The sequence below is a fragment of the Hypanus sabinus genome, chromosome 2 (assembly GCF_030144855.1).
Source record: "Hypanus sabinus isolate sHypSab1 chromosome 2, sHypSab1.hap1, whole genome shotgun sequence".
NCBI classification, from domain to species: Eukaryota; Metazoa; Chordata; class Chondrichthyes; order Myliobatiformes; family Dasyatidae; genus Hypanus; species Hypanus sabinus.
This window is the reverse complement of record NC_082707.1, coordinates 8,430,927-8,458,835: the sequence shown is the minus strand read 5'-3', so window position 1 is coordinate 8,458,835 and position 27,909 is coordinate 8,430,927. Positions and strand designations below refer to the sequence as shown.

At 46.2% G+C, this 27,909-nt stretch overlaps 1 protein-coding gene across 1 annotated transcript in view; it reads left to right on the top strand.

The window, feature by feature from the left end:
- Positions 1-27,909, top strand: part of LOC132406291 (phospholipase D1-like) — a 196,458-nt gene that overhangs the window by 104,683 nt on the left and 63,866 nt on the right. Inside the window, 1 exon segment of the mRNA XM_059991739.1 lies at positions 7,043-7,144. Coding sequence (XP_059847722.1) covers positions 7,043-7,144 — 102 coding nt within the window.

Here is a 27,909-nt window from a genome sequence, read left to right as displayed (position 1 = left end):
CTGAGGTAGTCAGTGAAAAATCAGGGGATGTGCAAAATAGGCTTGCAGGGATTACAGACACGTAGCTGGTCACGGAATCCTTTGCCAAGTTTGTTTATTTATTTTGAGGTACCGTGTGGAGCAGGCCTCTCCGCCCAGGAAATAACCGATTTAACCCTAGCCTAATCACAGGACAGTTTACAATCACCAATTAATGATTAACGATGGATGACAGCATTGGTGCCTTTGTGGCCAAGTTTGCGGACAGTACAGAGATAGATGGAGGGCAAGTATTGCTGACGAAGCAGAGACCCTACTGATTAGGAGAATGGGCAGAGAAGTGACAGATGGAGTCGACTGTCAGCAGGTGTATGGTCATGCACTTTGGTAGAAGAAATTAAAAAAATTACTATTTTCAAAATATGGAGATAAAATACAAAAATCTGAGCTGCAAAGGGATTTGGGAGTCCTCGTGCAGGATTCCCTATAGGTTAATGTGCAGGTTGAGTCAGTGGTGAGGAAGGCAGATGCAATGTTAACATTCATTTTGAATGGACTAGAATACAAGACAAGGATGTAATGTTGAGGTTTTATAAGGCATTGGTGAGGCCTCACTTGGAGTATTGTGAGCAGGTTTGGGCCCCTTATCTCAGAAAGGAGGTGCTGACATTGGAGGGGGTTCAATGAAGGTTCATAAAAATGATTCCAGGATTGAATGGTGTGTCATATGAAGAACGTTTGATGGCTCTGGGCCTGTATTCACTGGAATTCAGAAGTTGGGTGGGGGGGAGGGATCTCACTGAAACATATCAATAGAATGGATGTGGAGAGGATGTTTCTTATGGTAGGGGAGTCTAAAACCAGAGAACGCAGACTCAAGATAGAGGGGTGTCCTTTGAGAATGGAGATGAGGAGGAATTTCTTTTTCCAGAGGGTGGTGAATCTGTGGAATTCATTGCCACGGGCAGCTCTAGAGGCCGAGTCAATAAGGCAGAGGTCGATAGATTCTATATTAGTCAGGGAATGAAGGGATACGGGGAGAAAGCAGGAGGCAGGGGCTGACAGGGAAATAGATCAGCCATGATGAAATGGTGAGGCAGACTCGATGGACCAAATGGCCTTTCTCCTCTCCTATATTTTATGGTCTAATGGTCTTAAACTGCTAAATGGTCTGTCTTTAGACTGAGAGGGGAAACTGGAGCACCCAGAGGAAACCCACACACACGCAAACTTGCTTACAGAGGACGTCAGAATTGGTCTGGAAACTCGTGAAGCCCCGAGCTGTAATAGTGTCGCACTAGCCTCTGAGCTCCCGCGGCCGTAGTCATGAGATCCTTTATGTCCACTTTGGGGACACAACTCAACACCCTATCTGAAAGGAGATGGTGCGGAGCTCCGTCAGCACCAGCCCTGAGCACGCTCCCATGATTCTGAAGTATGATTTGAATCCAAACCTGTATCATTGGCAAATTTAGCCACAAAACCATTAATCCCATAGTTGAAATCATTGACACATTGTAAAAAGCAGCAGTCCCAACACCGACCCCTGTGGAACTCCAATGGTAACTAGCAGCCAGCCGGAATAGGATCCCGTTATTCCCACTCTCTGTTTTCTGCCGACCAGCCAATGCTCCACCCATGCTAGTAACTTTCTGTAATTCCATAGACTCTTATCTTGCTAAGCAGCCTCATGTGTGGCACCTTGCCAAAGGCCTTCTGAAAATCCAAGTATTCTACGTCTACTGCATCTCCTTTGTCTGCCCTGCTTTTAATTTCCTCAAAGAATTGCAGTAGGTTTGTCAGGCAGGATTTTCCTTTCAGGAAACCATGCTGGCTTTGGTCCATCTTGTCATGTGCCTCCAGGTATTTCGTAATCTCATCCCTAATAATCGATTCCAACATCTTCCCAACCACTGAGGTCAGGCTAACAGGTCTACAGTTTCCTTTCTGCTGCCTCCCACCCTTCTTAAATAATATTTGCAATTTTCCAGTCATCTGGTACAATGCCAGAATCCATCGATTCTTGAAAGATCAGCGTTAAAGCCTCCGCAGTCTCTCCAACTACTTCCTTCAGAACCCAAGGATGCATTCCATCAAGTCCAGGAGATTTATCCATTTCAGACCATTAAGCTTCCTGAGCACCTTCTCAGTCATAATTTTCACTGCACAAACCTCACTTCCCTGACGCTCTTGAATGTCCAGTATACTGCAGATGTCATCCACTGTGAAGACTGATGCAAAATACACATTCAGTTCCTCTGTCATCTCCTCATCTCTCATTAGGATATCTCCAGCGTCATTTTCTATTGATCCTACATCTACCCTCAACTCTCTTTTACCCTTTATATACTTAAAAAATACCCAAATGGGTACCCAAAAGGACCCAAATGGGTGTTGTCTACAGGCCACCAAACAGTAGCATGGATATTGGGTGCAAGTTGAACAGGGAGTTAACATTGGCATGTGGCAAAGGTAATGTCGCAGTAGTTATGGGGGATTTCAACATGCAGGTGAACTGGGAGACTCAGGTTGGTGCTGGACCACAGGATAGGGAGTTTGTAGAGTGCCTACGGGATGTGCATTCTTGGAACAGCTTGTACCAGAGCCGACCAGGGACAAGGCTATTCTGGATTTAGTGTTCTGTAATGAACAGGATTTGATAAGCGATCTTGCAGTAAAGGAGCCATTAGGAGGTAGTGATCATAATATGATAAGTTTTTATCTGCAATTTGAGAAGGATAAGGGCAGCTCGGAGGTGTCAGTGTTACAGTTGAACAGGGGAAACTATGGAGCCATGAGGGAGGAGCTGGCCAAAGTTGACTGGACGGATAGCCTAGCAGAAAAGACAGTGGAACAGCAATGGCAGGTATTCTTGGGAATAATGCACAAGGTGCAAAATCAGTTCATCCCCCAGAGAAAGAAGGATTCAAGGGAAGGGGGGAAAGGGGCCACAGTGGTTGACAAAGGAAGTCAGAGATTGCATAGCATTAAAAAAAAAGGAAGTATGACAGAGCTAAGGTGAGTGGGAGGACAGATGATTGGGAAGTTTTTAAGGAGCAACAGAACTTAACTAATAAGACAATACGGGGAGAAAAAATGAGGTACGAACGCAAGCTAGCCAGGAATATAAAGGAAGGTAGCAAAAGCTTTTTTAGGTATGTGAAGAGAAAGAAGATAGTTAAGAACAATGTTGGGCCCTTGAAGAATGAATTGGGTGAAATTGTTATGGGAAACAGGGAAATGGCAGAAGAACTTAATGAGTACTTTAGATCTGTTTTCACTAAGGAAGACACAAGCAATCTCCCAGATGAATGGATGGGCCAAGGACATAGGGTAACAGGGGAAATGAAACAGATTGACATTAGGAAGGAAACGGTGATGAGAAGACTGATGGGACTGAAGGCTGACAAATCCCCAGGTCCAGATGGTCTGCATCCTAGGGCACTAAAGGAGGTGGCCCTGGAAATTGCAGATGCATTGGTAATCATTTTCCAATATTCCTTAGATTCAGGATCAGTTCCTGATGATTGGAGAATGACTAATGTTATCCCACTTTTTAAGAAAGGAGGGAGGGAGAAAACAGAGAACTATTGACCTGTCAGCCTGACATCGGTGGTGGGGAAGATGCTAGAGTCCATTATTAAGGATGAAATAGTGGCATATCTAGATAGCAGTGATAGGATTGGGCTGAGCCAGCATGGATTTACCAAGGGTAAATCATGCTTGACTAATCTATTGGAGTTTTTCGAGGATGTAACCAGGAAGTTAGACAAGGGAGATCCAGTGGATGTAGTGTACCTCGATTTTCAGAAGACATTTGATAATGTCCCACATAGGAGATTGGTGGGTAAAATCAAAGCTCAGGGCATCAGGGGGAAGACATTGACATGGATAGAAAACTGGTTGGCAGATAGAAAGCAAAGGGTAGCAGTGAATGGGTGTTTCTCGGAATGGCAGGTGGTGACTAGTGGGGTGCCAAAGGGCTCGGTATTGGGACCACAGCTGTTTACAATTTACGTCAACGATTTGGATGAAGGCATTGAAAATAACATCAGCAAATTTGCTGATGATACTAAGCTGGGTGGCAGTGTGACATGTGATGAGGATGTTAGGAGAATTCAGGGTGACTTTGATAGGCTGGGTCAGTGGGCAGATACTTGGCAGGTGACTTTTAATGTGAATAAGTGTGAGGTTATCCACTTTGGGAGTAAGAACAGAAAGGCAGATTATTATCTGAATGGTGTAGAGTTAGGTAAGGGAGAAATACAAAGAGATCTAGGAGTCCTTGTTCATCATTCACTGAAGGTGAATGAGCAAGTGCAGCAGGCAGTGAAGAAGGCTAATGGAATGTTGGCCTTTATTACGAAGGGAATTGAGTACAAGAGCAAGGAAATCGTCTTGCATTTGTACAGAGCCCTGGTGAGACCACACCTGGAGTATTGTGTACTGTTTTGGTCTCCAGAGTTAAGGAAGGACATCCTGGCTGTAGAGGAAGTGCAGCGTAGATTCACGAGGTTAATTCCTGGGATGTCTGGACTGTCTTATGCAGAGAGGTTAGAGAGACTGGGCTTGTACACGCTGGAATTAAGGAGATTGAGAGGGGATCTGATTGCAACATATAAGATTATTAAGGGATTGGACAAGATAGAGGCAGGAAATATGTTCCAGATGCTGGGAGAGTCCAGTACCAGAGGGCATGGTAGGAGAATAAGAGGTAGGTCATTTAGGACAGAGTTAAGGAAAAACTTCTTCTCCCAGAGAGTTGTAGGGGTGTGGAATGCACTGCCTCGGAAGGTAGTGGCCAATTTTCTGGATGCTTTCAAGAAGGAGCTAGATAGGTATCTTATGGATAGGGGAATCAAGGGATATGGGGACAAGGCAGGAACCGGGTATTGATAGTAGTTGATCAGCCATAATCTCAAAATGGCAGTGCAGGCTCGAAGGGCCGAGTGGTCTACTTCTGCACCTATTGTCTATTGACTAAAAAAGCTTTTAGTATCTCCTTTGATATTAGTCACCAGCTTCCTTTCATAATTCATCTTTTCCTTCCTCATGACCTTCTTAGTTTCCTTCTGCAAGTTTTTAAAAGCTTCCCAATCCTCTATCTTCCCACTAGCTTTTGCTTCTTTGCATGCCCTCTCTTTCTCTTTTACTTTGACTGTAACTTCACTTGGTAGCCACAGTAGTGTCCTTCTTCCATTCGACAATTTATTCTTACTTAGAATATATCTGTCTTGCATTTCCCTCATTTTTCACAGAAACTCCAGCCATTGCTGCTCTGCTGTCCTTCCTGCTGGTGTCCTTTTCCAGACTTTGTCCAATTCCCCTCTCATGCCATTGAAACATCCTTTATTCCACCGAAAAACTGACACACTGGAATTTAGTTTCTCCTTCTCAAATTTCAAAGTGAACTTGATCATATTGTGATCACTGTTCCCTAAAGGTTCCTTAACCTTAAGCTCTCTTATCACCTCGGGATCATCGCACAGCACCCAATCCAGCACCACCGACCCCCTAGTGGGCCGAACAACAAGCTGTTCTAAAAGCCATCCCTGAGACATTCTACAAACTCTCTCTCTCGAGGTCCAGTACTGGCCTGGTTTTCCCAATCCACTTTCATGTTAAAATCCCCAACGATTACCATGACATTGCCCTTCTGACACGCCTTTTCTATCTCCTGCTGTAATTTGTAATCCACATCCCGGCTGCTGTTTGGAGGCCTGTATAAAACTGCCATTAGGGTCCTTTTACCCTTGCCCTTTCTTAACTTAACCCATAGAGACTCTGCACCTTCCGATCCTATGTCATTCCTTTCGAATTATTTAATATTATTTCTTATACATTGGGCCACACCACCCCTTCTGCCTACTAACCTATCTTTCCAATACACTGTATATCCTTGGGCATTTGGCTCCCACTGGCAGCCATCCTTTGCCCAGGTTTCAGAGATGGGCACATCATACTCGCCAATCTGTAGCTGAATTCAAGATCATCCATTTTATTTGTTATACTGCATGTAGTTAAATATTAACACTCTCAGTTTAGTATTTGTTGTTTTCTGGTTTATCTGCACCACGCCTCTATTGCCCTGCAACTCATCCCACTGGCTGTGATTATGCCTCATCTCCTGTCTGTCCTTTCTATCATCTCTGTTACACACTATCTTTGATTTATTTCTGTCTTCCCCTTCCTCAGCCCTGTCGCTCCGGTTCCCACTCCTCTGCCAAATTAGTTTCAACCCTCCCTAACAGCTCTATTAAACCTGCAGGCTGGGATATTTGGACCCCTGTGGCTTCGGGTGCAACCCGTCCTCTTTGTACAGGTCGTACCTTCTTCAGAAGAGGCCCCAATGATCCAGGAACCCGAAGCCCTGCCCACTACACCAGTCTCTCAGCCACAGCCTGATCATGCTATTCTTACACTCATTAGCACATTGCACAAGCAACAATCTTGAGATTAATACCCTGGAGGTCCTGCTTTTCAGCTCCCTGAATTCTCTCTTCAGGATCTCGTTCCTTTTTCTACCTTTGTGATTGGTACCAACATGTACCAAGACTTCTGGCTGGTCACCCTCTCCCTTCAGAATACTCTGCAGCCGATCCGACACATCCTGTACCCTGGCACCTGGGAGGCAGCACACCATGCGGGTGTCTCTATCAGGCTGCCCGAACCTCCTGTCTGTTCCCCTCACTATGGAATCCCCTGTGACTACCACATTCCTCATCTTCTTCTCTCCCTTCTGCACCACGGAACCAGGCTCAGTGCCAGAGACCCGATCACCATGGTCGTCCTCTGTCAGGTCATCCTCTCGGTGGCTTTTCCTGTCCTTGTGGTCCGATACCTTGCAGCTTCTGTACCTCACAGTGGGCAGTCCGGATGCACCAGCTTACATATTATGCTGCAAGAATGTCCTGAGCTCCCTTGGGCCTGGACACTCTTCGTGATCTCTTCCCAAGTTGTCCTCACAAGGTGGGGCGGGGGTCTGAGGAAGGAGGGAGGGAAGTGGTGGTCAGATATTGTTCAAGCGCCGTCCCAGACCAGCTGCCCTTTGACTTCTCCGCAGATTGGTTTAACAGCAAGCAGAATTTGTTGAGGGACAGGTTGCCCCACCTGAAGAGGTTGCGCCACCGGTCCAGTGACCCTGAGCTGCCCCCCTTGGACGACGGTGAGTCGGAATGTTGAGCATCCTGCTCTCTGTCTGCTTTGGCAATGGGAGCTCCCTCCGGACACCGGGCCGGGGAGCTGTGGGTGGCCGCTCCAGCTTTGCTGTCGCTTGGGCTGTCGGTGTCTGCTGATCGGAATGGGATGCTAGGAGGCTGCTGGTGGGCTGTCGTTGGGGTGCCGCCTACTGTGGCCTGGTGGTCAGCACACTCGTCTCTGAGAATCTGAATCAGTCATTCTTATTGTCACTGACATAGGCGTGATAGAAAAATGGACGGCTATGTCGGACAGAAAGGTTCGATTGATCTCAGAGTAGGTTAAAAGGACAGCACAACATTGTGGGCTGAAGGGCCTGTACCGTGCTGTATTGTTTAACACTCCATGCCATATCTGTACACCTGGTCATTAATGCAAATATCTAATCAGCCAATCATGTGGCAGCAACACAATGCATAAAAGCATGCAGACATGGTCAAGAGGTTCAGCTGCTGTTCAGACCAAACATCAGAGTGGGGAAGAAATGTGATCTGAGTGACTTTGACCGTGGAATGATTGTTGGTGCCAGACGGGGTGGTTTGAGTATCTCAGAAACAGCTGATCTCCTGGGATTTTCACACACAACCGTCTCCGGAGTTTACAGAGAACAGTGCAAAAGACAAAAAAAAACATCCAGTGAGTGGTGGTTCTGTGGGTGAAAACACCTTCTTAGTGAGAGAGGTCAGAGGAGAACGGTCAGACTGGTTCTGTGGGTGAAAACACCTTCTTAGTGAGAGAGGTCAGAGGAGAATGGTCAGACTGGTTCTGTGGGTGAAAACACCTTCTTAGTGAGAGAGGTCAGAGGAGAACGGTCAGACTGGTTCTGTGGGTGAAAACACCTTCTTAGTGAGAGAGGTCAGAGGAGAATGGTCAGACTGGTTCTGTGGGTGAAAACACCTTCTTAGTGAGAGAGGTCAGAGGAGAACGGTCAGACTGGTTCTGTGGATGAAAACACCTTCTTATTGGGAGAGGTCAGAGGAGAATGGTCAGACTGGTTCAAGCTGACAGGAAGGTGACAGTAACTCAGGTAACCACACGTTAGAACAGTGTGTGCAGAAGGACATCTCTAAATGCACAGCACGTCAAACCTTGATGTGAACGGGTTCCAGCAGCAGAAGACCACGGACATGCACTTAGTGGCCACTTTATTAGGTACAGGAGGTGCATAATGAAATGGCCACTGAGTCTAGGTTTCCACATTTCATACATCATGAAATGTGTTGCTTTACGACAGTAATGTATAAAAATTAACATAAGTTACAATGAGAAATATAAAAAGTAAATATTTCAAAAAAGAGAGCAAAAGCTGATAGTGGTTCTGAAACACAGTCCCAACCCGCTCTCTAGTGGGCACGGATGGTAGCTGGACAGGATAAATATACCTTCCGTGGCAGTCGTCACATGGCGAGTCTTGAACGGAAAAACGCTGGGTAGCCATTCTGTTAACTGCAGGAGGTACTGAATAAAGTGGCCGCTGAGTGTATATCTGTGGCCTTCTCTGCTGTGCCCATCCACCTGCAGGTTCTATGTGTTGTGCTTTCAGAGATGCTCTTCTGCGCACCACTGTTGTAACGGGTGGTTATCTGAGTTAATGTCACCTTCCTGTCAGCTTGAACCAGTCCGGCCATTCTCTTCTGACCTCTCTCTTGATCAAGGTGTTTTCACCCACAGAACCACTGAATGTGTTTTTGTTTCTCGCACCATTCTCTGTAAGCTCTAAACTGCTGTGCCTAAAAGTCCCAGGAGATCTGCAGGTCCTGAGACTCTCAAACCACCCTGTCTGGCACTAACAGTTATTCCAACGTTGAACGACATTTAGATCACATTTCTTACCCATTCAAAATGCTCAAAGTACATATATGTCATCATAGACTACCCTGAGATTTATTTTCTTTTGGGCATTCACAAAGAAAAAAAAAGAAATAAAATAATAATAAATAAACAAACAATAAATATCAAGAGCGTGAGATGAAGAGTCTTTGAAAATCAATCCATAGGTTGTGGGAACAGTTCAGTGTTGTGGAATGAAGTTATTCCTTCTGATTCAAGGGCAGCCGTGAGGAGAGGGCGTGGCGCAGATGGTGGGGGTCCTTAATGATGGATGCTGCTTTCCTGTGACTGTGAATGCAGATGTGCTCAGTGGTGGAGAGGGCTTTTCCGGTGAGGTAGTGAACTGTTTGGTCTGGACCTCTTGACAATGTCTGCATGCTTTTGTGCATTGAGTTACTGCCACATGATCAGATATTTGCATTAACAAACGTGTGCAGGTGCATGAATAAAGTGGTCACTAAATGTAATTATCGTGTTACCATCTTCCCAAAGGCTGAAGCCCAGCCCTTTACAGACTCCCTTCAGAGATCAACGGCCTGGCATCTGGCTGATTTTTCAGTAAGTTTCAGTGCTGGAGTCTCGATCCAGCCCACAGTTTCCCACCACTGCTATGTGGTGTGTTTGCTTGCTCATGAATGTTGGCGACACTTTAAACTGAACCAGCCTAGGACATGCCAAGCTTCATTTTCTCCATGCAGTGTGTCAACAACCCCAGCCAGGAGCCAAAACAGGCTCTTTAATTGGGGAACTACTGCAGAGCTGTGGGAAATGTCTTTGAAGTAAATTGGTAAATGGAGGTCATTTCAACTTCCATAAAGTTAACCCACATGGAAACAGGCCTTTTAGCTCAACTAGTTGGTAGAACCAGGGATCGGGGAATACAGATCCAGATTTTCTTAAAAGTGGCATCGCAGGTAGATAGGGTCATAAAGGAAGATTTGGCACATTGGCCCTCATAACTCAAAGTACTAAATCCAGGAGTTGGGATGATATTTTGAAGTTGTAGGCTGAAGTCGGAGTATTGTGTGCAGTCTTGCTGACCTGACTATGGGAAGGTATCACGAATGTTGAAAGAGTATGGAGAAAGTTCACAAGTGTGTTGCTGGTACTTGAGGATCTGAGTTATGGGAAAATGTTGAATAGGTTAGGATTTTATCGCCTGGAGCATAGGAGAATGAGGGGAGAGTTGATAGAGGTATTTGAGGGGTATAGATAGGGTAAATGCAAGCAGGCTTGTTCCATTGAGGTTAGGTGAGACCAGAACTGCAGGTCATGGGATAAGCTGAAAGGTGAACATGAGGTGGACATCTTCACTCAGAAGTGTGGAATGAGCCGCCAGCAGAAGTGGTGGAAGCAGGTTAAGTTTCAGTATTTCAGAGAAATTTGGATAGGTGGAAGAGATGTGGGGGTAGCTAGGTTCCAATGCAGGTTGATGGGACAAGGTAGATTGTGTTTTGCACAGACTAGAGGGGCTGAAGGGTCTGTTCTGCGCTCTATGACTCTCTGACATTCGACACTACCGACAATCCACGCCTGTCCTATTTGCCCAGATTTGGTCTACATCTCTATGTGTGACACCCTTTACAGCTCCAGAGATGAGCACTCAGGGTTCAGTTCTGACCGCTGTCTGTAAGGAGGCTGTACGTTCTCCTCGAGACCTTGTGTGTTTCCTCTGGGTGCTCCAGTATCCTCCTACAGTTCACAGGTGTACAGGTTAGGGTTGGTAAGTTGTGGGCATGTTATGTTGGCACCAGAAACAGGGTGTGTCTAATGACCGGCTCCCAGCACACCCTGGTGTGTCTAATGACCGGCTCCCAGCACACCCTGGTGTGTCTAATGACCGGCTCCCAGCACACCCTGGTGTGTCTAATGACCGGCTCCCAGCACACCCTGGTGTTCTAATGTCCGGCTCCCAGCACACCCTGGTGTCACTAATGACCGGCTCCCAGCACACCCTGGTGTGACTAATGACCGGCTCCCAGCACACCCTGGTGTCTCTAATGACTGGCTCCCAGCACACCCTGGTGTCACTAATGACCGGCTCCCAGCACACCCTGGTGTGTCTAATAACCGGCTCCCAGCACACCCTGGTGTGACTAATGACCGGCTCCCAGCACACCCTGGTGTCTCTAATGACTGGCTCCCAGCACACCCTGGTGTGACTAATGACCGGCTCCCAGCACACCCTGGTGTGTCTAATGACCGGCTCCCAGCACACCCTGGTGTCACTAATGACCGGCTCCCAGCACACCCTGGTGTCACTAATGACCGGCTCCCAGCACACCCTGGTGTGTCTAATGACCGGCTCCCAGCACACCCTGGTGTGACTAATGACCGGCTCCCAGCACACCCTGGTGTCTCTAATGACTGGCTCCCAGCACACCCTGGTGTGACTAATGACCGGCTCCCAGCACACCCTGGTGTGTCTAATGACCGGCTCCCAGCACACCCTGGTGTGACTAATGACCGGCTCCCAGCACACCCTGGTGTGTCTAATAACCGGCTCCCAGCACACCCTGGTGTGTCTAATGACCGGCTCCCAGCACACCCTGGTGTGACTAATGACCGGCTCCCAGCACACCCTGGTGTGACTAATGACCGGCTCCCAGCACACCCTGGTGTTCTAATGACCGGCTCCCAGCACACCCTGGTGTGACTAATGACCGGCTCCCAGCACACCCTGGTGTTCTAATGACCGGCTACCAGCACACCCTGGTGTGACTAATGACCAGCTCCCAGCACACCCTGGTGTGACTAATGACCGGCTCCCAGCACACCCTGGTGTGACTAATGACCGGCTCCCAGCACACCCTGGTGTGACTAATGACCGGCTCCCAGCACACCCTGGTGTGTCACTAATGACCGGCTCCCAGCACACCCTGGTGTGTCTAATGACCGGCTCCCAGCACACCCTGGTGTGACTAATGACCGGCTCCCAGCACACCCTGGTGTTCTAATGACCGGCTCCCAGCACACCCTGGTGTGACTAATGACCGGCTCCCAGCACACCCTGGTGTGACTAATGACCGGCTCCCAGCACACCCTGGTGTTCTAATGACCGGCTCCCAGCACACCCTGGTGTGACTAATGACCGGCTCCCAGCACACCCTGGTGTGACTAATGACCGGCTCCCAGCACACCCTGGTGTGTCTAATGACCGGCTCCCAGCACACCCTGGTGTGTCTAATGACCGGCTCCTAGCACACCCTGGTGTGACTAATGACCGGCTCCCAGCACACCCTGGTGTGTCTAATGACCGGCTCCCAGCACACCCTGGTGTGACTAATGACCGGCTCCCAGCACACCCTGGTGTGACTAATGACCGGCTCCCAGCACACCCTGGTGTGACTAATGACCGGCTCCCAGCACACCCTGGTGTGACTAATGACCGGCTCCCAGCACACCCTGGTGTGACTAATGACCGGCTCCCAGCACACCCTGGTGTATCTAATGACCGGCCCCCAGCACACCCTGGTGTGACTAATGACCGGCCCCCAGCACACCCTGGTGTGACTAATGACCGGCTCCCAGCACACCCTGGTGTGACTAATGACCGGCTCCCAGCACACCCTGGTGTCACTAATGACCGGCTCCCAGCACACCCTGGTGTGACTAATGACCGGCTCCCAGCACACCCTGGTGTTCTAATGACCGGCTCCCAGCACACCCTGGTGTGACTAATGACCGGCTCCCAGCACACCCTGGTGTGACTAATGACCGGCTCCCAGCACACCCTGGTGTTCTAATGACCGGCTCCCAGCACACCCTGGTGTGTCTAATGACCGGCTCCCAGCACACCCTGGTGTGTCTAATGACCGGCTCCCAGCACACCCTGGTGTGACTAATGACCGGCTCCCAGCACACCCTGGTGTGACTAATGACCGGCTCCCAGCACACCCTGGTTTGTGTTTTTTTTTAACACACACTTCCCAGCACACACTTCGGACTGTGGTTTTTGTTGACACAGAGAAAGCATCTCCCTGTGTTTTTTGATGTTGTGATGTTGTATCACCAATGTTTCACCCTTTGCCATCCATGCACCTGTTTCAAGTAAATTTGTTAATGAACCTGCCTCAACCACTTCCTCTGGCAGCTCATTCCGTATACATGGTGTAGGGGAGAGTTGCTGGTCACATCCCTATTGCCCCCTAGTGTTTGATTGTTCAGCCCTGGGGAAAGGACTGTCTGCACTCACTCTATACATGCCCCTTGTAATTTTATGCACTTCTATAAGATCATCCCTCACACTACTACACGTCCCAACCAGCTCGACCCTTTCCCATCACTCGGACCCTCAAGTCCTGCAATGGCCGTGTGGATCTCCGCACTCTTTCCATCTTCGTGACGTCTTGTTCCAAGTGAGTCAGAATTTCAACAGCCATTGTATTGATAAGGTGTTCGACCTGAGGCAAATGGGGCCTTCTGCTGTCATGTCAATTTATTTACCAACTTCAACAGAAGCTTGCTATGCTGAGGTAGGAACAAATCAATGCTCAGTACAGACCAGATGGGGCTGAAGGGCCTGTTTGTATGCTGTAGTGTTGTATGACTCCATGAAGTTAAAGTATACTTATTAACAGCATCTGTTAATACTACCCTGAGATCGATTGAGGTGGATCTCGGCCTGGAACGGAAACACCAAATGCCCTTGAGCAGAGTGGTTACAGCCCAGCCCAGCACAGGAAACACCTACCGCAGCAATGACCTTGTAGTGCTGTTGCAAGGAACCAGCAGCCATCGTCAGGTTTGCTATCACTGACCTCATGAACTTTGTATTGTTGTGGCAGCGGCACAGTGCAATACATAAAAATTACTACAAATTACAATGAGAAATATCATTTGTTGGTCATGTGTCAAGTCGTATGATTTTGGTCTATCCATGACCACGTTTGTTCTTGACAGGCTTTTCTACAGAAGTGGTTTACCATTTCCTTCTGGGCCGCGTCTTTACAAGAGGGGTGACCCCAGCCATTATCAATACTCCTCAGAGATTGTCTGCCTGGCGTCTGTGGTTGCAGAACCAGGACTTGCGATATGCACCAGCGGCTCATACGACCATCCACCATGTGCTCTCGTGGCTTCATGTGACCCTGATCGGGGGCTAAGCAGGTGCTACACCTCGCTCAGGGACGATCTTCATTCTAACGGAGGGTATGAGCATATTACACTTCCTTTGGAAGATGTATCTCCACGCTGTCACCCAGGAATTGTATTATAAAACATAAAAGCAAGGGTGTATGCTGAGAGCCTATGATCTGATGATGGAGAGGACGAAGCTCTTATTAAAACCTCATTATGTTTTTTGGCTCCTGTGCCTCTTTCCTGATGGCAGCAATGAGAAGAGGGCATGTCCTGGATGGTGAGATGATAATGGATGGTGCCTTTAAAAGGTGTCCTTGATGAAGGGGAGGCTAATGCCCATGATGGAGTTGGCTGAATCTACAACCCTCTGCATATTTTTTTCAGATCTTATGCAGTGGGCCCTCCACACCAGGCAGGGATGCAACTGGTAAGAATGCTCTCCATGGTACATCTGTGGAAATTTGCTCGAGTCTTTGATGACAAACCAAATCTCCTTCAACTCCCAGTGAAGTAGGGACGCTGCCATGCCTTCTTTGTTATTGCATTCATACTTTGGGCCCAGGATAGATCTTCAGAGATGTTGACACTCAGGAATCTGAGGGTGCCACCCTTTCACTGCTGATGCCTCTGATGTGTGTTTCTTGGTTGCAGAGTTGATAAACATTAGCCAGTTTTAACTGCAAGATTCATATGGAGTCCCATAGTTGTTACTGTGTTCCAGATCATATCACCCACCAACAAAACCTTGTTGTGCAGGCAGTGCCCCAGTGCTGAGGCTCGTGCAGGAGCTGGGAATCCCTGAACCTTGCAGGATCTGGAAGGCCCTGGATAAGCACCTGAGCCTTGTAGCCTCCTCCATCTGAAGTGATAATGTTCCAAGTATCCATTCTGTACAGAGCAACACACACAAAAATAGCTGGAGGAACTCAGCAGGCAAGGCAGCATCAATGGAAATGAATGAACTGTCAATGTTTCAGGCCGAGACCCTTCATCAGGACACCTATTCTGTCAAACTGCTCAGAGAGTTTCTCTTCCTCTCAGTCTCAGCCCAAAATGTCAACTCTTTATTCCTTTCCATGGAATGGATGTGGAAAGAAAATTTCCTATAGTGGGGGTCCTAGACCAGAGGGCACAGGCTCAGAATCGTGGGACAGAGATAAGGAGGAATTTCTTTGGCCAGAGAATAGTGAATCTGTGGAATTAATTGCCACCGACATCAGTGGGGGCCAATTCATTGGGTATATTTAAAGCTGAAGTTGATAGGTTCTTCGTTAGTAAAGACATCATGGATTACAGGGAGATGGCAGAGCAATGGGGTTTCAGAGGGATGATAAATCAGCCATGAGTGAATGGTGGAGCAGACTCAATGGGCTGAATAGCCTAATGCTGCTCCGTTGTCTTTTGGTCTTTCCGTAGATGCTGCCTGACCTGCGAAGTTCTTCTTGCATTTTGTCTGTTATGCGAATATCTGGTGTGTGAAGTATTTAGGATGTACTGCAATTTGTGTCTTTCAGTATAAATAAGTTTGAGATTAGAGGCAAGATAAGTTATCAAGATTTGTGGAGTTATATTTCTGAACAATTTTAAGTATTTCCATCAGATAAAATGTCCAGACACTTGGTATTTCTCCAGATTTGTAGAAATTTGTACAGACTTGCAAATTTCTGCAGATGTATTATAGCTGACTGTACTACAGATGTACAGATTCTAACGCTGGGTGTGGAGGGACCACTGCACAGGATCGGAAGAAGCTGTAAACTCCGCAGCTCCGTCATGGCCAGCTCCCCAGCATCCTGGACATCAACAGGTGATGCTTCAAGAAGGTGGCATTATGGACCCCCTCACCCAGGACATGCCCCCTTCTCATTGCTACCATCATGGAAGAGGTACAGGAGCCTGAAGACGCACACTCAACATTTTCTGAGCAGTTTCTTCCCCACCACCATCAGATTTCTGAAAGGGCAACAAACCCATGGACAATTCCTCACAATGTTTTGTTCTCTTTTTGCACTACTTAGTTAATTTGATTTTAATATATATTTCTTGTAATTTATAGAATTTTTATTATGTACTGCTGCCACAGAAGAACAAATTTCATGACATATGCCAGCGAAACTAAGCCTGATTCTGATTCTGATAATGATATGTTTTAAGCCTCATCAGTTAACCACAGTTGCTCGAAGCCCGTGTGATAGGAACTTGAGAACGGGAGGAGGCGGTCTCTTCTGCTGACAGGAATTGCATCTTAGCAAGCTGTCTGAACTGTAGGCCGGTCGCAAATCTGAATGGATGTACTGCTGGCCCTGCTGCACACCGGCCGCTTGGTTGTTGGGCTCAGGTCTCTGGTGTGTGGACGAGAATTTCTCACACACTGACTCGACCTCGAGAAGGTCACTCGAGCCACGTGAGCGGTACCTCCGTCCTGTTGCCATCGCGCAGGAGGTACAGGAGTCTCAGGGCTCACACCACCTCAAAGTTATTACCGTACCCCTCAACCATCGGGCTCCCAAACCAGAGGGGATAACTTCACTCAACTTCACTCACGTTGACACTAAACTGTTCCCAATTAAAAAAAAACTCACTTTCAAGAACTCTTCATCTCATGTTCTTGATAGTTTTTGCTTATTGATTATAATCATTTTGAAAATGCCCACTGGAAAAGGAATCTCAGGGTTGTTACATATATAGTATGTAGTCTGATAGTTCAAAGTAATTTTTAAAATTTTGTTTGTTCCCTTTATGTATTTGCACAGTTTGTTCTCTTTTGCACACGAGTTTAACTATCTTGCGTGTGTTATTTCATTGATTCTCTGGTGTTTCTTTGTATTTACTCATAATAAAATGAACCTCAGGGCTGTATATGGTGACATATGGACTTGGATAATAAACTTACTTTGAATTTGAAGTTTGTACAACCCTTCAGGGGAGGCTTAGGTATTGTCACTTCAGAGTCACAGAGTAATGCAGCATTGATGCAGGCCACTCAGCCCATCTGGCCCATGCTGACCAAGGTCTCTACCCGAACTACTACTTCCATTTGCCCAGGCTTGATCTACATCCCTAAACCTTTCCTACACATATACTTATTGACTGGTCTTTTAAACGTTTTAATGGTTCACTCCTCAACCCCATCCTTGGCAGGTCATTCCAATACACCCACCACTCTGTGTGAAGAAGTTTTATTTGATCTATTTATTGAGAGATACAGTGTAGACAGGCCCTTCGGCCCAACAAGCCATGCCATCCAGCAATCCACCTATTTAACCCTAGCCCAGTCACAGGACAATTTACAATGACAAATTAAGCAACAAGGTCTTTGGACTGTGGGAGGAAACCAGGGGACCCAGAGGAAACCCATGTAGTTGATGGGACGAATGTACAAACTCCTTAAAGCCGCCACCAGAATTGAACTTTGAACTCTGGAGTGCCCTGAGGTATAATAGTAACACACTGAATGCTCTGTTACCATGGTGCCAAAGATCCCTCGAGTTTCTCAGGCCCTTTTTTAAATCTTTCCCCTCTCGCCTTAATTCTGCACCTTTTAGTTTTTATTCAGCCTTCCCTGGGGAAAAGATTGTGTGTATTCATCCAATCCATTATACCATAAGACATATAGGAGCAGAATTAGGCCATTCAGCCCATTGAGTCTGCTGTCTTTCCATCTTGGCCATTATCCCTCTCAACCACATTCCCCTGACTTCTCCCTGTAACCTTTGACCCTCCTGACTAATCATGAACCTATCAACCTCTGCTTTAAAATACCAAATGACTTGACCTCCACAGCTGTTTCTGGAAAGGAGTTCTCAGATTCACTATCATCTGGCTAAAGAAATTTCTCCTCATCAGTATTCTAAGGGGACATCCCTCTATTCTGAGACTGTGACCTCTGGTCCTAGACTCCCCACTCCAGGAAACACCCTCTCCATATCCACTCTATTGAGGCCTTTCAACCTTTGATAGGTTTCAATGAGATTCCCCCTCATTCTTCTAAAATCCAACGTACTGGCCCAGAGCCATCAAATGCTCCTAATCATGTTTACAGGTTGAAACTTTCAATGGGAGAAGGCAGAATGTCCGGGGCGGGTTCATTGATTAAGCTGGATTGACTGAATTTGTTCCCTGAGGCATGTTGGATTCTGGTGTTTTTAATCCAAGGTTCTTTCAGAATTCAGGAAAGAGGCACAAATCTTGTTACTTCATGATGATTTTATTGTGTTATTAGAACAAAAATGTTAAAAATACACACTGATAGAAGTGTAGTAAGTAGATGGACAAAGTAGAATTGTTGTGTGTTGGTTACTTGGATTTTCGGGAAAGGGGCCACAAACGAGGCTGCTTCACAATTTAAGAGCCCATGGTATCACAGGAAAGGAACCAGCACGGATAGAGCAGTGGCTGATTGGCTCGAGGTAAAGAGTGGGAATAAGGAGAGGCTTTTCTGGCTGCCTGCCAGTGACTAGCGGTAGTCCACGGCATCGATGTTGGGATTGCTTTTCTTTATGTTATATGACAATGATTTGAATTATGGAATTGATGGCTCTGTTGCAAAGTTTGCAGACAATATGAAGGTATGTGGGGGGCAGGTAGTTCCGAGGAAAAGGAGAGGCTATAGAAGGACAGATTAGGAGAAAGGGCTAAGAAGTGACAGATGGATTGCATCGTTAGGAAGCATACAGTCATGCACTTTGAAAGAAGAAATAAAAGTATGGACGGTTTTCTATATGGAAATGGACTATCTTCTAAATGAGAAGCAGGACCTCTAGGAATCTCGGGATTGCTGCCTGTGCCATGTGACAGTGAAGATAGGAATAGAATGAGGTGGCAGATAAATTTGTGGCTGAAGAATCTGAGCAGGGGGCAGGGACTGGGATTTCTGGATAACTGGGGCCTGCACTTGAATCTGAAGAGGACCAATATTCTTGTGGTCAGGTTTACTAGAGCTGTTGGGAGTGGTTTAAACTAATATGGCTGGGGATGGGAACCAGTATGACAGAGCTGAGGATGAGCCAGCAGGTTTACAAGTAGATGGTGGGTGTAACATGAATGTAAGGAAGGACAAGACAATGATTGGGTACAAATGCAGACAGAGCAAAGAGTTAAATTGTACCGCAGAGGCAAAATTCAAAAAGGGTAAAGAATGCAGGACTGAACATGCTGTATTTAAATGCTCGTAGCATTCAGAATAAGGTGGACAAACTCCTGACACAATTACAGATTGGTTGGTATGACGTTGTGGACATCACTGACTGGTGGCTGAAAGAAGGGTGTAGGTGTGAGTTTAACATCAAAGGATAAACTTTGTATTGAAAGGACAGGCAGGAAGGCGTAGGCGGTGGTGTGGCTCTGTTGGTAAGAGATGAAATTACATCTTCAGGAAGAGGTGACATACGATCAGAGAATGTTGAATCTTTGTGGGTAGAGTTAAGAAACTGCAAGGGTTAAAAATCCATTATGGGAATCATATATAGGCCTCCAAATAGTAGCCAAGATGTGGAGTTGAGATTGCAAAGGGAGTGGGAAAAGGCATGTAAATAGGGTAACAACGCAACTGTAATGGGGGACTTCAATATGCAAGGGGATTGGGAAAGTCAAGTTGGTGTCAAATTGTAAGAGAGGAATTTGTTGAATAGCTTTTTCGAGCAGCTTGTGCTTTACAGTCTAAGGGATAGCCCATCTTAGACTGGGTGTTGTGTAATAACTCAGATCTTATTAGGGAGCTAAATGTAAAGGAACCCGTAGGAGACAGTGATCGTCTGATTGAATTCACACTGCATTTTGAGAGGAAGAAGCACAAGTCACATGTCTCAGTATCACAAAGTCAATTCCATGAAGTGAATTACAGAGACTCAAGAGAGCTGCTTGCTGAGGTGGATTGGAGGGGTATACTGGTGGGGATGACGGCAGAGCAGAGATGGTTGAGGTTTCTGGGAATAGTTCACAAGGCGCAGGATAGATACGTCCCACAGGTTGTTCTCAAGTGGCAGGGCGAGGTAACCATGACTGACAAGGGAAGTTAAGAACTGCATAAAAGCCAAGAAAAGGGCATATGAGGTAGCAAAAGTGAGTGAGAATTTGCATGATTGGGAAGCTTTTAAAATCCAAAAAAAAGGCAACTAAAAAAAGCTTTAAGAAGGAGAAAAGATAAAATATGAGGGTAAACTAGCCAATAATATAAAGCAGGATACTGTAAGTTTTTTTCCCCAGTTAATAAAGAGTAAAGGGGAGGTGAGAGTTGATATTGGACCACTGGGAAATGATGCTGGTGAGGTAGTGATAGGGGACAAAGAAATGGCAGATGAACTTAATAAGTACTCTGTTTTAGTCTTTACTGTGGAAGACACTGGCCGTATGTCAGAAGTTAGTGTCAGGGAGCAGGAATGAGTGCCATTGCTATTACAAAGGAAAAAGTGCCAGGTAAACTGAAAGGTCTTAAGATGGATAAGTCACCTGGGCCAGATGGACTACATCTCAGAGTCCTGAGAGAGGTTGCTGATTACAGATATCATTGGCCATGGTCTTTCAGGAATCACTTGGCTCTGGCATGGTCCCGGAGGACTGGAAGATTACAAATGTCACTCCACTCTTTAAGAAGAGATGAAGGCAAAAGGGAGGAAATTATAGGCCAGTTAGTCTAACCTCTGGGAAAGTGCTGGAGTCGATTATTAAGGATGAGGTTTTGAGGTACTTGGAGACTAATGATAAAATAAGTCAAAGTCAGCATGGTTCTGTCAAGAGAATTCCTGCCTGACAAATTTGTTAGAGTTCTTCGAGGAAGTAACAAGCAGGGTGGACAAAGGAGAGGCAGTGGATGTCATTTTCTTGGATTTCCAGAAAGCATTTGATAAGGTGCCATACATGAGACTGCTTAACAAGATAAAATCCTATGGCATTACAGGAAAGATACTGACGTGGATAGAGGAATGGCTGACGGGCAGAAGGCAAGAAGTGTGAATAAAGAGAGCTTTTTCTGGTTTGTTTCCAGTGACTAATGGTGTTCCTCAGCGGTCGCTATTGGGACCGCTACTTTTCACGTTGTTTCTTAATGATATAGATCATGGAATTGATGGCTTTGAGGCAAGGTTTACGGTTGATATGAAGATAGGTGGAGGGGTAGATAGTGCTGAGGATGCAATGTGATTGCAGCAGGGCTCAGACAAATTGGAAGAATGGGCAAACAAGCAGCAGATGGAATACAGTGTTGGGAAATGTTCGATAGTGTATTTTGGTAAAAGGACCAATAGTGTGGATTATAATCTAAAGGGGGAGAAGGTCCAAACATCAGAGGTGCGGAGAGACTTGGGAGTCCTTGTGCAAGTCTCCCAGAAGGTTAATGTACAGGTTGAGTAAAGAAGGTAAGTGCAAAGTTGGCATTTATTTCAAGGGGAATAGAATATAAAAGCAAGGAGATAATGCTGAGGCTTTATAAGACACTGGTCAGGCTGCACTTGGAGTATTGTCAACAGTTTTGTACCTCATACCTTGGGGTTTGTTGTTTGCCATCTGTATCAATGATCTGGATGATAATGTGGTCAACTGGATCAGTAAATTTGTGGATGACACCAAGATTGGGGATGTAGTGAATAGTGAGGAAGCTGTCACGGGTTGCATAGAGATCTGCATCAGCTGGAAGAATGGGCTGAAGAATATCAGATGGAATTTAAAGTAGACAAGTGTGAGCTTTTGCACTTTGGTAGGACCAACCAGGGTAAGTCTTACACAGTGGATGGTAGAACACTGAGGAGTGTGGTAGGACAAAGGGATTTGGCAATACAGGTCCATAATTTGTTGAAATTGGAGTCACAGGTAGATAGGGTCATGATGATAGCTTTTGGCATATTGACCTTCATAGATCAATGTATTCAGTACAGGAGGCAGAATGTTATGTTGAAGTTTTATACGACATCGGTGAGACTAATTTGGAGTTTGCAGTTTGCAGTTTTGGTCATCTTCCTGTGGATGTAAACAAGGTTGAAAGAGTGCAGAGAAAATTCAAAAGGATGTTGCCTGATCCTGGGGACCTGAGATATAAGGAAAGATTGAATAGGTTAGGACCATATTCTTCATGTAGCCCGCGGAAGCTCAGCTCACTTCCGTCCAGGGGGAGCAGCCTTTGGCCCCGCCAAACTGGGTAATCAGCTTGTGTGGATGCTGTGTGATATCCCCACCTCACCAAATAACAGACAATACACCATATGTGATTAAATGAGTTCACTTTATAGATCTTACTGGAACAATGTAATTAAAAGAGATACAATATAAAAGGCGCCAAACTTATCGAAGTTCACCCACTTTGTGCACAACCGTTGCAGCTCAGTTAACGACGTCTTCTTGCCACCATTCGATTTCCTCCGACCTCCTCGACCTGCCGCCTGTGACCAACACCGGTGGTCGACCAGACGCTCCGCATGAATATGTCCTCGTCTCCTCGCCTCGCTGAAGCCCCTGGGCCTCGGACCCCCACTCGGGGTACGTTCTGTCGTCCAGCTTACAACATCGTGTCTCCTTCTCTCTATCCCCATCGCATCTTCTCCCCAAAGTCCACAAAACAATAGCTTACAGACCCACAAGAAAGAACAACAGCTATCCCAATTGGTTAACGAATGAATACAATTCTCGTTATCAGTAATTATAATCCATATCCAAACAAGCTTCCAGAAAAAGCTCTCTGTTATCAGTTGACATAACAAAGAAACGTTTTTACTTTTAACATAACAAAGAAGCCATTTTAATAGCCTTAGCAGTAACAGAAAAGAAGAAACCCCTTACATTTAGAACATTGAAGATTGAGAGGAGCTTTGATGGAGGTATACAAAATTATGTAGGTATAGATAGGGTAAATGTAAGCATGCTTTTTCCACTGAGATTGGGTGGGACTACAACCAGAGGTTCTGGTGTAAGGCTGAAACGTGAGAAGTTTAAGGGGAACATGAGGGGAAACTTCTTCACTCAGAGGGTGGTGAGAGTGTGGAATGACCTGCCAGCACAAGTGGTGCATGTGAACACGATTTCAAAGTTTAAGAGAAGTTTAGATAGGTACATGGATGGGAGGCGTATGGAAGGCTGTGGTCCCGGTGCAGGTCAATGGGATTTGGCAGTTTAAATAGTTTCAGCACGGACTAGATGTGCTGAAGGGCTTGTTTCGGTGCTGTATTTCTCTATGACTCTGACTCCATATAAAATACAAGCAGGTGATTGATTAGCTGCAAAGAAATTAACAATTAAACAGCTCATCCGAGAGGTGTCTGGTTACTTTGACACAGAGATGACGGGCCATAAGGCCTGCTCCTCTGCTGTAGTTCTCTGCCCAGTTATGTCCAGCTGCTTCCCACTGGCAAAGCTTGTCTCAGTCCCTGGTGTCCTTGCTGATGTATCTGAATTCCATTCTCTGAGACAAGTAGCCACAGATGAGGCGAGATGTTAGTGTCGTGTAAATCTTACAGCATCACCCATTTTTAGATCCATATCTTATTCCCCGGGCCTTATTTTTAAACACAACGTTTGAATTTCTGTTCAGTGGCCACTTTATTTGGAGCCTTCTGTATGTAGTAACGTGGCCACTGAGTGTATGTTCATGGTCTTCTGCTGCTGTAGCCCATCCACTCCAAGGTTCGACATGTTGTGCTTTCAGAGAAGCTCTTCTGCACACCACTGTTGTAACACGTGGGTATTTGAGTTACTGTCACCTTCCTGTGATCTTGAACCAGTCTGGCCATTCTGCTCTGACCTCTTTCATGAATAAGTCGTTTTCCTCCACAGAACTGCCACTCATTCGATTTTTGTTTTTTGCACCATTCTCTGTAAACTCTAGAGACTGTTATGCATGAAAATCCCAGGAGATCAGCAGTTTCTGAGATACTCAAACTACCCCATCTGGCACCAACTGTCATTCCACGGTCAAAATTGCTTAGATCACATTTCTTCCCCATTCTGATGTTTGGTCTGAAATACAACTGGACCTCTTGTCCACGTCTGGGTGATTTTATGCAATGAGCTGCTGCCATGATTGGGTGATTAGATCTTTTCATTATCCAGCAGGTATACTGGAGGTACCTAATAAAGTGGCCACCGAGTGTATTTCGTATAAGAGAAGGGGGAATGATGAGAGGAGTTTGGGTTGCTTGTATGTGAAATGCTCTCAGATAATTCTAGAAAGCAAGAACCCCCATCTCCACAAAGCAGCAAGAGACTTGAGTGAAAATCGGAAGAGCTGTAGGTGCTAGAAATCTGAAATAAAACCAGAAATTGTACTACCCCTTGCATGATAAGATGGACTCTTGACCTCACAATCTACCTTGCTACGACCCTGTACCTTATGCCTACCTGCACTGCACGTTGTCGAAACTAACACTTCATGATGCATTCTGTTATTGTTTTACCTTCTACCTCAATGCACTGTGTAATGATTGGATCTGCATGAGCAAGGACTTGAGGACCTGAGTTATAAGGAAAGGTGGATGTAGGTTCAATTTCAATATTTCAGGGAAATCTGGATAAATACATGGATGGGAGGGATATAGTGTCAATGAAGGTTGATGTGGCCAGGCAGATTAATGGTTCAGCATGGACTAGATGGCCCAAAAGGCCTCTTTCTTTGACTCTAACAGAACACAAGACAAAGGTGGTCACCCTCTGACTAAAGAAATTCCTCCTCAACCCGTTCTAAATGGACATCCCTCTACTCTGAGGCTGTGCCCTCAGGTCCTCGACTCCCACACTATAGAAAACATCTCCACACCCACTCCGTGTAGCCTTTCAGTATTCAGTAGGTTTCACTGAGATGCCCCTCATTCTCTTAAACTCCAGAACCATCAAACATTCCTTGTACATGACCCTTTTAGAGGGGGAGGGGTGAGACCCTTTTGCAGGTAACAACATCACTGCAATCCCTGGTGTGAGTTGCAGGTTCCGGAGGGTCATGCCATGGGATTTGCCACCCAACAGCTGCACATTGTATCAATAACCCAACATTATTCCTGGAATCCCAGGCATACTGTTCTCCTTTTAACCCTCCCTGAATTCCAGCATTGCACCGTGAACCTTTGGCCCAAACTGGCTGCTGTTGTACATCTTCACCTGCTACACTGTCAAAGATTACTGAGAGCCCCCTCTGCGGGCTGCCCCCTTGTGTTTCTTCTCAGCAAATCAGAATCTGGTTTCGTTTCACAAGCAAGTGAAATGTGTTGTTTTGTGGCAGCAGTACAGAGCAACATTTTTAAAAATACTATAAATTCTAATAAGAATACATAAATAAGTACTTAAGCCCATCACCCCTATTGGGGCATTGAGTTAGCATCTCATCAAAGTCCTCTGTCCTGGGACAGTCTTTCAGATTGACCCAGGGTGCAGCCCATTTTCCGGGGGTTTCCCAGGGATGAGGCCTCTGGAGCTTCCTCAACAACAGTGAGACCAAAAAAATTGACTGTGGACTTCAGAAAGGTTAAGTTGAGGGCGCACACGCCAGTCCTCACCGGGGAATCAAAGGTAGAAAGAGCAAGCAATTTCCTGGGTGTCGACATCTCTGAGGATCTATCCTGGGCCCAGCATGTTGATGCAGTTGCCAAGAAGGCACGACAGATACTACATTAGGTGTTTAAGGAGAATTTGTATGTCACCAAAGACAACCACAAATTTTAACAGATGTACCGTGGCCTCGAAGAGGTCCGCAGCCTTGTTGTGGTTTGGAGGCTTGTGTACCTCAAACACCTGGAGAGCTCTGCTGGCTGGAGTCAGGGCTTTACGCTTTGGCTCTTGTAGGGTCACCCATGCCAAGTGGGTCAAAGGGTAGAGGACAGACTGAGTGGTCTACCAGTCCTCCAGCATGAGGGTTCAGCTCAGGGCTAACAACCCTGGCTGGTAAAATTGTTATGCAAACAGCAGTGAAAAGACCGAGATTTGAGTTCAATGGTATGCTTGAGTCTCCACCCAAGACTTGTATGACTGACTAATGAAAACTGAGAGGAAGCTACTGACACGATGAAGGAAGCCCTGAACACCACCAGAGATGGAGGACCTTCATTGCTGCCCTAAACGCCAGTGGCTGAATGGGCAAACCATGGACAGCATTCTAACTGGCTGCATCTCTGTCTGGTAATGGGTGGGGGGTGCGGGGGCACTGCACAGGATTGGAAACAGCTACAAGAAGTTGTAACCACAGTCAGCGTCCATCATGGGCACCAGCCTCCCCAGGACATCTTCAAGGAGCAATGCATCCAGCATCACCCAGGACGTGCCCTCTTCTCATTGTTACCATCAGGGAGGAGGTACAGGAGTCTGAATGCACACACTCAACAATTCAGGAACAGCTTGTTCCCCTCTGCCATCCGATTTCTGCCAGGATTGGGACCATCCATGGCAGATTTACGAAAATAAATAAGTTGTGTAAAAAGAGAGCAAAATAGTGAGGTAGGTTCCTGGTTCATTGTCCGTTCAGAAATCTGATGGCGGAAGGGAAGAAGCTGTTCCTGAATCATTGAGTGTGTGTCTTCAGGCTCCTGTACCTCCTCCCTGATGGTAACAATGAAAAGAGGAAATGTCCTGGGTGGTTGGGGTCCTTAATGATGGGCGCTGCTTTCTTGAGGTGTCCTTGCTGCTGGCGAGGGTGGTGCCCATCTTGGAGCTGTATGAGTTTGCAAATTTCTACAACTTTTTCTAATCCGGTGCAGTGGCCCCTCCAGACCAGAGGGTGATGTAACCAGTTAGAATCCTCTCGGTGATATATCTGCAAAGATTTGCTAGAGTCTTTGTGACAAACTTAGTCTCTTGAGACACTTTGTGAAGAATAGCCACTGACATGTGAGGCCTAACTTGCAGTACTGTGGGCAGTTCTAGTCTCTTACCTACAAGAAAGATATCATATTGAAAGAGAACAGAAAAATATACAAGTATGTTGGTGGGAATTGAGGACCTGAGTTATAAGGAAAGATTGAATAGAATGTAAAGAATTGAAAGGAGATTTAATAGAGGTATACAAAATTAGGAGGGGTATAAACAGGGTATATGCAAGCAAGCGTTTTCTGCTGAGGTTGCGTGAGAAAGGAACCAGAGGTCACACGATTAAGGTGAAGATAAAATATTTATGGGGAGCCTGAGGGGAAACCTGTCAGAGTGTGGTGAGAGTGTGGAACGAGTTATCAACAGTTCATTTCAACAATTAAGAGAAATCTGGGTTGTACCTGGTTGGAGAGATGGGAGGGGTATGGAGAAAGAGAGGTACATGGATGGTCCCTCTGCAGGTTGATGGTTCTAGGCAAAATAACAGTCAGCAGAGACTAGATGGGCTGAAGAGTCTCTTTGTGCGCTGTGGTGCTTTAGGTACGAATGAGTCTCTGACTCCTAGCTCTGGCCAGGGCTGGTTTAACCAGCATCCTGTCTCTGAACTGCTGGGCTTGTTGTTGCTTGTTTTGATGGTGTGATGTCGTTCTACACCTCTCCCCCTGACTGCTGTGCCTGATTCAAGATTAAAGATTAGCTTAATTTGTCACACGTGCATCAAAACATACCGTGAAATGAGACCATGAAACATAGAATTAGACAAGTCAGCCCATCGAGTCTGTTCTGCCATGTCATCGTAGCTGATCTCTCTCAAACCCATTCTCCTGTCTTTACCCTGTAAGTCTGACTAATTAAGAGCCTATCTACCTCTGCTTCAAATATATCCAAAGTCTTGTCCATGGCAATGAATTGCACACATTCACCACCCTCTGGCTAAAAGAAATTCCTCCTCATCCCTGTTCTGTCATTTACATCAACAGCCAGCACAATCCGAGTGCGTGTCCTCGGCCACGCGTCTGGCACCAACATCACATCCCCACAACTTACTGA